At 43.2% G+C, this 10,566-nt stretch overlaps 1 protein-coding gene across 10 annotated transcripts in view; it reads right to left on the bottom strand.

The window, feature by feature from the left end:
• Positions 1-899: 899 nt before the first annotated feature.
• AUTS2 (activator of transcription and developmental regulator AUTS2) overlaps positions 900-10,566 on the bottom strand; it is a 690,192-nt gene continuing 680,525 nt past the window's right edge. For 8 of the 10 annotated variants that reach the window (XM_081843448.1, XM_081843450.1, XM_081843453.1 and 5 more), the window contains 3 exons: positions 9,787-9,870; positions 6,577-6,799; positions 900-5,240 (listed from right to left, as the gene is read on the bottom strand). In XM_081843448.1, the coding sequence (XP_081699574.1) occupies positions 4,007-5,240; positions 6,577-6,799; positions 9,787-9,870 (1,541 nt within the window). In that variant the 3' untranslated portion in view covers positions 900-4,006. The remainder of the gene's footprint in view (positions 5,241-6,576; positions 6,800-9,786; positions 9,871-10,566) is intronic. The other 2 variants (XM_081843455.1, XM_081843456.1) reach the window with 1 other exon arrangement.

Raw genomic sequence — 10,566 nt, 5'->3', positions numbered from 1 at the left:
TGGGAAACAATATATAACGAACTTAAAAAATAATAATGTTTAAATGTTTTTTTTCCTAAGAAGCCTGAAGCCTTCCTGCTAGGCATACTGAGCAATGGAATTCCAGAGAAATATAGGAGAATTTTTATGTAAACAATAGCAGCAGCTAGAATTCAAATGGCAAAGGGATGGAGACTCCACTCCATCCAAATTAGACTGGCAGAACAAAGTGTGAGAATACGCAGAATTAGCAAGACTACCAGCAAGACTCTGAGATGACACTGACCAAATATTTAACAGAGAGTGGGACATATACAGTTTATCTAAAATAAGATTGTAAAAATATAAATTCTCTGACAGGCCTGGATTGACTTTCTGCATGAAATAATAGAACTTTATAAAATTATTATAACTGAAACAACTTAGGAGAGATAAAGATAAGTGTGTAGTTAATAAATGTAACTTAGGAACCACAATGAGGGGGCTGGAAGTCATGTGGAAATTAATCATAATTTTGTTACCTATAACAAGTATCAATTTTGGATTGATTTTTCCCCTCTGTTGATTGATTTGTGTGGTTTTGTTTTTAAAATCAATAAAGCATTTTTTAAAAAAGAAGAAGAAAGACATTGAAGCATGATATGCCAATATATTAGTCAAGAAGCCCATTCCATAACACAACAGGTACTGCAGAGTGAAAGGAATGCTAGCAAACAACTATTCCCCATGTCTGAATACACCACTCTAGCAGGAGTGGAAGACTTCAGTTCTGTTGATGGTCACGTTCTGGCAGGAGCTGCCTACTGGGAGTGGGCGGAGCCACAGCTGGGAATGGGTGGAGTCAGTAGATCCTATGGGCTCCCACCAACCTTCCTAGGCCTCCTCTTGAGGGTCACTCCAAACAAAGAAGCGCCTACCAGTTTAGTTCACATTTTTTAATAACATGGCACAGATTTACATTACACAAGTCTTCGCTCATGAGGGAACATGCTGTGGATTGAATGTCGCTTCAGGGTTTTTTGTATTTTTTGTTTCCTTTTCACATAGGATCTAGAAAGGACTTTATTACATACAGGAGAAACAGCAAAAAGATTTGTATATAACAATTTCTTTACAATACTGAAAGCTATCACTACAGTGCCAGTGTACATCCCCCCCCGCCCCAGGATTTTCTTACGTCTTTTTTTTTTTTTTGTCCGTTTTGTCTTGTTCTTTATAAAACACTGCACAACATCTGGAGTTCACAAAATCTGAAGTTTACAACTAAAACTTTTTTAGTTGACTACTAAAATAGAATTCTGATCATTAGAAACAGCTGTCTGTAATTAGACTTCTCTTTTTCTTTTTTCTCAAACAGGAAAACAACTTGAGATACCACTTTAATACACTAGAAGACCAATGGAACTATTTTTTTTTATTCCATACATATATATTTTTTTTACAGTCCAGTAGTAGACAAGATATTGTAAGCTTCCTGATAAAGTCATATTCTCTCCAAATTATTTCGAAACAGAACACAACGTAAAAAATAAAACTTATGAAAACAGGGGTTTTCAAAAAGGCTAAAACAATTTCCATTCTTTAAAATTAATATATATTTATCTTTTATCTTGTGATTCCATTGCCACTGTGGTTAGAACATGCTGAGCTAATAGCAGAAATTACAACCAAAAATAAAAAATAAAAAAATGAAATGAATAAACTAATCCAATAATTGATTGTGCAAGAAAGAAGTATCAACATACAGTGCAATTGTTTCTGAAAAGCCAGCGCAATCCATACAGGCCTACTCAGAAGTGAGTCCCATTGAATTCAGTGGGGTGGACTCCCAGGTAAGCATATATACCATTGCAGCCTAAATGTCTTGTTTAATGAAGCAGATTTCTGCTGACCAGGGGAAATGGGAAGAGAGGAAATATGCATCCAACCCAAAACAGGAGGCATGAATGGCTGCCCCTCCCTCAGTCCCCACAACACCAATGAAATCCAGAATAACCAGACATTTCCAAGAGGAGCTGTGTTAAAAATTATACTGTGCATATCCCTAGAAGTGCCAGGTTCATAACACCCTGCATTTAGAAATAAATTGGATCAATGTTACTGTGGTACCTATTTATGGCCTGCCACTCTACAGAATAAGCCCACAAGCTTCCAGAATTAACAATATATAACAAAAGGAAACAAGAACACATTAGTTCCATTGTTTATTTTCTTTACAGCCTGTTCCTGGGACACTGTTAAAACCAGGGCTTTTTTGGGGGGGGGGGGAAACTCACAGGAACTCAGTTCCGGCACGTCTCAAGTGGGTGCCATTGCCATTCTAAGAGAATGAGGGAGGTGTTCATGGTGAGTTACGGCACCTCTTTTTCTAGAAAAATAGCACTGGTTAAAACCATCACATTTGGGGGAGCAAGGTTCCAATGTGGGTGTGCTTTGTCATCACTATAGTCTAGGTGCAGCTAACTTCAGAAAATGGATGGAGTCACCAGGACAAGGCCCAATCTTGGGGCATCTGAGACATCTCTTTCCTATTCCCTCCGTCTCAACGCTCCTTCAAGTTCAACTGGTGGTGGTTAAGAAGTACCCCCCCCTCCCTTTTTCCAGCAACTCATGAGTTGCTTGGCAATTTAGCACCTTTGGGAAATGGCTTCATCCATCTGGGAGAGGCAGTGGCAGGCAGGGAAGAGTAGGGGGTAATTAGAAACCAGCCAGTGGGGTATACAGGTAGTGACTGCTCAGCACCACTCTATGAAGTCAAATGCCTCATTTGCTGAATGGAGTTATGTTAGCCCCAGCGTTCTGGCAACCCTATAGTTGGACCAGAAATTTGAAGGTGACATCAGGGACTGGAGGAATTGCCCACTTGCCTCAATTAAGAGATCACTGCACATACAGCTGAGCCATGATGTAGCACCCTTACACAAGCAGGCACCATCATTTTTGAGACTTCCCGGGAAAGATACGGGGCTTTAGCAAAAGAGAGAAAATGTAAAACCATGGACAGAAATTTGGTGTTGGCTCTTGGCCTGGGCTGGCCAAGGATTCATTAAGTTGCTTTGAGCAAGTCCTGGCCTCAGACTCAAGCAAAATGTGAATCCTAGTAACCCCGGTAGGGCTACAACAAGGACGACGGACATGATCAAATACTGTACAACACTTTGCAACTGAAAAGCACAAGACAAAAGTGGTAATAAGCAGCAGCAGCAGCTGATACTAAAGTTCTGTTTGCTGAAGTTTGGATGGCTTACTTTTTTTCATCAAAAAAGGTGGCAAGCAGGTGAGAAAAGTATGTTCAGGGAAAGTATGACTTCTAAGTGGGTGGTTGAGTTTGTTGACAAGGCTCCTTTGAGTTTAAAAGAGGCTTTTGTGAAAAGCCCTAGAATTCATTGCATAGCTGAAGGGATTTAGCTGTCATATAACAAGAAATACGCTGCAGGCAACTCAGCAGTGGCCTTGCACGCCATTAAAAGTCTGCAAAGAGCACAGTTTAAGAAGTATTAATGTATTATGTTACTTAGCTTTCTTTCTATTTACATATTTACAAAGTAAAGCTTTCATCTTACCCATTTTGCATAAATGACCCATTAACCCATGAAGTAATATGGGGGGGGGGAGGAAACATCTCGCAAGGAAAAGAAAGATCTACAGTTTCCATCATTTTAGCATGGGGGGGGGGAGGGGGAGAAAAAAGAGGGAGAACTTTTTTTTAGAGCCAAGATACTGACTTGCAGCATCTTACTCCTGCTGGGGGGTGGGGTGGGGGTTCAAAACAATTGGGGGGAATAAAGAAAATGCATCAACTTTTTTGTCTAAAGTTTCTGAAAACATATAATATACAACCCAACATCATATCATCATCATCATCATCATTTTTTTTTAAAAAAAACCAACAAATATATTTGCACAATTGAGTCTATACATTTTTATACAGTTGGGTCATAACCAAAGTCTAAATTTGTTGAGTAAGAAGATCTGCAATGACATTCCATTTAACAAAATGTCCTCTCCTGGTCTGATTCTGTTTGCCTTATCGTGCTTCTATGTCCTTGAGTGTGTGTGAGGGTGGTCTGTCCCGCATTTCTGACGACAAAGGAGTAGTCCTGCGCGGGGAGCTAGGTCTAGGTCCCAGAGTCGAAATGAGAGGGGGAGGGGCACTTAGAGCCGCCGTTGGGGGGCTTTTATTGAGGATTCCATTCTGAAGTCCTGAGGAGGGGCTGACCCTGGGATAGTGCATGCTTGGAAGTCCTGGGGTGATTAAGCTAGGGTGAGGCAAATGGCCGTCCAGAGCTGCAGGGTGAACAGAGTGAAGCCGTACATGCTCATAGTCCTCTCTGAGCATGTGCAACCTTTCTCTCTCGTCCAGGTGGGCCCCCCTCTCATGCTCACGGCGAGGGTCGACCGAAAGTGGGTGGTGATGGTGACTGTAGTCATGTGGTTCTCTGTCCCTGAACGACCTCTCTGCATCATATAACCTCGGTGCAGAAAGACGGTGCAATGGGTCATTCCTCAGGAGAAACTCTCTGCCCAAAGGGTCTCTCCGGTGGATATCCAAGTCTCGGTAAGGATCTCTCAATGGATCCCTCATTGGGTCCCAATGGAAGGAAGGGTAAGGGAATCGTTCGCTGCCTGGAATTGGGCTGATCCCCATAAAAGGTGTCATCATGCGAGTCCTGTCTAGACCGCTGATATTGTTCATGGGATGGATGCCGGTAACACCCACAGACATGGGCATTGACACCAAAGGGCCTGGATGAACATTGGAGGTGGGCATTGGTGGTGGTGGTGGTTCAGACGGCCTGTGTGTCTGTGGAGCTTCAGGTGGGATGTCATGATCCTCCTTCCTTTCCTCCTTCACTTTAACTTCGCTGGATTTCTTCAGACTCTCATACGCAGGCTCACTCTTTTTCTCGGTATCTCGGCTAGAGGTGCTGTTAGGTCTGGTGTTCTCCACAACAGCAGGCCTGGTATAGGGTGAAGGTACCCGGGATGATTGCTTAGACTCTTCCAGTGGTCTGCTCTCATGGGTTAGACCTTCTTTGTCTGAAATATAGTTGTCCTTTGCCTTGTGCTCATCAACGTTAACATCTTTCCGAGGTTCGGACTGATCCCTCTCGCGCTCTTTGGGTTTTTCTTTTTCCCGTATCTCTGGGTTCAGGTGGCTCCTTATCTGCTCAGCTGAGCTACGGCCATGTCCAAGGGAGCTCACAGAATGGACAGGTGCAGGAGAAGGATGGCTGGAGTGTCTTTTCTCTATACTCTCCCTAGATGAAGGAAAGCACAACAGTTATCTGTTGCAGGACACTACAGAAAGTAGAGGTCTAAACCCAAAGCTTGCAACTCATTTCTCAATAGCATACACCAGGTGTGGAGAACCTTTGGCCCTCCAGGTATTGCTGAACCACAACTTCCATCATCCATGGCCATCGGCCATGCTTGCTAGGGCTGATGGGAGCTGTAGTTCAGCAACATCTGAAGGATCAATTGTCATCACACCTACCATACACTGAAGTTTCTTTAATTTCAGTAGAGTTGACAACTCAGAAGTCCAAGTGAGTTACAGTGAGTTAGGATGGCAACACACACTTTGTTGTGTCCCAGGACGACAACAATATTTTCTATAAGAAGAGTCCTACTGTGTAAGATAAAATTTCTATCTAGTCCAGGATCCTGCTTTCAAAAGTATCCAGCCAGATACTTTCTCACAAGTTCAACTGGCAGGTGTCAACCATCTGACATGTCTCCCAGTAACTAGTTTTCAGTGGGACACTAACTGTGAACATAGAAAGCTGCCTTTCAGCTGAGTCATATGGTGGGTCCATTTAGCCCAGCATTGTCTACACAGTGACTGCAAAAAGCTCTCCAGGCTTTCAGATAGGGTGTCTTTCTCAGTGGAGATGCTGGAGACTGAACTTGAGACCTTCTGCATGCAAAGCAGATGCTCTACAAATGAGTTGTGGTCCCTATCTATCTATCTATCTATCTATCTATCATCTATCATCTCCTACCTCTTCCCACCACCCCAGGAGATAATAGATAAAAGTAATTAAACTATAATGGAATTAAAACAATGCCAAAACAAATCTATTAAAAAGCAGATCGTATAATTAAAAAAAGCAGTTGGTTCCCTAAAGCCTGAAGGAACAGTCTTCACCTACAACAAGCAAGAGCATGCCTCTAGTAAGCCTAGCGGCAGCCACTGAGAAGGCCCTCTCCTGCATCCCTATCAAACATGCCCACGCGAGAGGTGATCATGAGAAAATGGCAGTTTCACCACCTGGGCTGGTTATACGTAGATGGGCAGGCAGGTTGGAGCTGGCTCAGAGCAGACTGAGCTTGTTGGGACAGTGCCCTGTTTGCCCTCTTGGACCAGCCTCCACTGATCCGGAGTTTTCTCGCAGAACCTGCCAATCAAGGGGACCAATACTATGGCTGCAGTTCCGTTCTATGTCTGAAGAGGGCTCTGCAGCCAGTCAGCGTGGCCGATGATTAGGGAACTTCTGGGAAGACCTGGTAGTTGCATAAGTAGGAATGACAAGCCTCTCGGCTCCTTGCCCCGGCGTTGCGCTCAACGATGCTCAGAAAAGTGTTCTTTCATACCTGTCTTTGTCATCTTTACTAAGAGAAGAGTCTCCTTTATCTACATCTCTATCTCGCTCATGAGCTGCAGCAGATGAACTGCGTTCCAGCTCACCTGGCTTGAGCCAGGGCGGAGGGGTCGGGAACGAAGGAGGAGTTCGGTGCAGGCGGTTCCAGGGCTCGTGTGGGTTGCTAAAGCTCTGCATACTGGGGCAATCCTTGTGGCCGAACATAGTGTTGGGCGCTGAAATGGTGAAGGGGGAAAAGAAAAAAAGAAGAAGCAATTTGCTCAGTCGATGGTACTTACCAATCAAACCCAAGCTTTTTTTTTTATTATTTTTACAGCACTCAGAGTTTAAAATGAATACATATATTGGGGAGCTGGAAAAAGGAAAGGAGATTAACAGATAAGCATTAGAATTGGGTAATCCTCACATTCGGAAGGCAACTTGCCATTCAATCTTATTTGTGCATTATGCATCTGTGAAAGAGACTGCCTTTTTGAGGGTGGCACATCAGCTTTGGAATACCCTGACCCGAAAGCAGGTAAAATGGGTACTGGCCCTGTATCCATTCTGGGTGCCTTATTTGCCCAGTATTTGAAATGATACTCCATCATTTTGGCTGGTTGGGTCATTTCAGTCTTCAGATTTCATATTGGGTTGTACCTAATCAGGTTCTACTCAGACCCGCAGGACTTAATGGACTTGAAGCTAGTCATGTCCATTAATTCCACTGGGACTGGGCAAGTGAATACCAGAAATTTTTGCTTTTCTTGGAATTCTCTGACATCTTCACTTACTAGTGGCACAAACACTGGAAACCAAAGATGGCCTCTGATAATTTGGTGCAGTTGGAATATTTGGGGTGTATTCTGAATCACATAATTGTAGAGTTGTATCATGAGGATCATATAGTCCAACCTCCTGCAGTGCAAGAATCTTTGATCCAACATGGGGCTTGAACCCATGGCCCTGAGATTAAGAGTCTCATGCTCTACCAGCTGAGCTATCTCAACTAACTTCTGCTCCACTGAAATGAATGGAGCTAGGTTAGTCATTAATTTCAATGGTTCTGACTTGCAGTGGATACAGCCAAGTCAACTAAGCTTCATTCAGAGTAGATCCAAGTTTGCAATACCCAATATTTTCAATAGGTCTACTCTGAGTTGGATTAATATTGGCTAGAACCCCACTTTGTTTTAAACCACTTATACTGTGGCTTTTCTGTTCACAGTGAGCAGCTGACACAACTAGAGAAAACCAAAGAAATAGATATGTTAAGAAATAAGCAAGCACAATGGTCATTCATCACAAAAACCTCTGCAGTGGCAAAAAAAGAGACACAAACACAGTAATACAAGGCAAAGGCCCATCAGGACAAAAAAACAAAAAAAACAAAACAAAAAACAAAAAACCAAGAAGAAGAAGATAGTGGGAAACTAGGAACAAGATTGGACCTGCCATGGCTTCCCGCAAGGAAAACTGAGAATTGCAATCTATTACGGGTGCTGATAGTTGTTAGGAGACCTCTATTCCCTTCATAGAGCTACAATTTCCAGAATGGTTGAAAATCAATCCCTTTTCCTAGGGAACTCTGGGAAATACAACTCTGTGGGAGTCTCCTAACGACTCTCAGCATGCTTAACAGACTAAAGTTCCCATGATTTTTGTGTGTGGGGGGGGAAACTATGGTTGATTCAAGTGCTATGATACTGCTTGAAATGTATAGTGCAGATGGGGCCATGTATAAACCCAAATCCAGATTCTCTTCAGAGTTGAAGATGAGCCAATTTAACACCTGTTCCTTGATTTCGGGTTCTCTCAGCTAGCTGTTTCTTTTGCCCACACTGTATCCAAGACCAATGTGGTCAACCACTTGCTAGAATTTGTTTTCCAACTCAAGGGAGTAGGCCCTGTCAATGGCCTACACTGGAAACATCCCTCTAGGCTCCATCTCGTAATTTTCAGAAACATGAAAGCCCATTTTTCAAAAGTTGTGGATTTCTCTGTTGGTTAGCATGATTTGCAAGCAAATCCCGTTGTATAAAAGCCCTTTTAAATATGACCACTTTTTACTTTAGTAGCTTGTGAATGTACCAGAACTTTCCACAATTTACAAAACATTCATAAAAGCAGGAGTGCTATATATGCTATATTACTTGAACATTTATATTTTGGGGACCAGGGATGTAGGTGAAATTTGACTGGATCAGGCCTGGAAACAAGGTATAGCAGCTCACCAGAAATAATGCAAGAGCATCCTAAGTCCACAAATTATTCTCCAGAATGGGATTGCCCTTTGGTATCCTAGGGTTGGCATGCAAAACTGAGTGAGGTGTATATCCTAGATCAGAATAGCTTGGCCTCAGTTGTTTTCCTGGGCTACTTCAACACACACTATTTGGGGCTGTCCTTGAAGTCAGTGAGTCTACTCTGAGTAGGCCTTGGTTGGACTCAACTGTGCATTTAAATGTCTGAAAAGAGCCTACCTTGGGTAATGTCTCTTCTGAAAATTCTCTTTATGGTGAGTTTTCTTTAAACAAATAAACCCAGCCTACCCGTTAACATTTAATACAACTCACCACATGAATTGGGGACCACTGCTTGCCAACACTATTGATGAAGGGATTTCATGGTGTGATGGCTCCCCCAATGCACATGGTGAGTTCTTTTAAATTTTATGACTCTCATGTGTATATACAGTTTCAGTTATTATTTTTATATAAGCAATACGACTTGGAATTTCACTACTTCAGACTGCAGGCAAGGCATCACATCAATGAATGTTCCTTGCATACAGAAGGCTAATATTTCAAGTGAAAGGACAACATGCTGGTTTCCTATGTGCAGGGGACTTCTTGTGTATGTGTAGAGGAGCATGCATGCATGTTGAGCCCTCCACCTATAGACTGAAGTGCTGCAGGAGTGAGGAACCTGTGTCCCTCTATAACTTCTTGGACTCCCAATTCCTACCAGCTCACCCAGCGTGGTCAAGAGGGTGGTCAAGTCCAGTGCTGCCTGCAGGGCCATTAAGATCCTCGTACCTGCCCTAGACTCAGGTTCTCCATACCTGTGAGAACTAGGCCACAGAAGAGGGTTTCAGGAGGCCCAAGGGTTTTGAGAAACAGAGGCAGTCCTTTCCTTTTGGGGGGACACCAATTAGCCATGGTTTAGCATCCTTGATGATAATGCAAACCAAACACAGCCACAGCTGGGAGAATTTACTCACTAACGGCAGGGTTCCCGAGTCCCCCGAAGGCATTGCCGCTCACAGCTGCAAGGCTGGTGAACATCGTGGGCCGATTAAATGTCTCTGAAACCAAATGGAAAGAGACTAATGGGAAGGGCGTTACCTATGATGGAGCATTTATGGCTAGATGTGTATTACAAAGAAAACACAATGATCTATCCCAGGCTTCCTCAACCTTGGCCCTCCAGATGTTTTGAGACTACAATTCCCATCATCCCTGACCACTGGTCCTGCTAGCTAGGGATCATGGGAGTTGTAGGCCAAAAACATCCAGAGGGCCAAGGTTGAGGAAGCCTGATCTATCCAATGCAAGCTCGACTCTAGACCCATTGACATTGATGGACATGGCTAATATAGGTCAATGGGTCTATTCCAAGTAAAATTTAGGTGGATACAGCATTCTTCCCAGGGTCACCCATGGATAATTTGGGTAGGTGATTCCTTTAGGGTGGATGCCCTATTTTCATCCCAGTGTCCTGCCTCATAACCCCCAATATAAGAAAGAAGTGGCCTCTCCCCAGTTCTACCCAATATTGTCTCATAACGCTTATATCCCTTGAGTTCCACTCTGCTTGTTTCCTAGGAGGAACAGCAGATTTTGAAATGTCAGAAGTGGAATATGTGTGTGCACTCTCTCTAAATAGCAAAGGCCTCGTTCTCACATAACGATAAGCTGCAGTCAGGAATAAACCCTGGGCAGTTTCCAGTACACTCATTCCAGTAGCACAAGGATTTACTCTTGCACAACACAACCTTCTT

This window comes from Podarcis erhardii (genome assembly GCF_964252035.2).
Source record: "Podarcis erhardii genome assembly, chromosome: 16".
NCBI classification, from domain to species: domain Eukaryota; kingdom Metazoa; phylum Chordata; class Lepidosauria; order Squamata; family Lacertidae; genus Podarcis; species Podarcis erhardii.
Note: the sequence above shows the minus strand (reverse complement) of the source record. Positions and strands in the feature narration are given on the sequence as shown.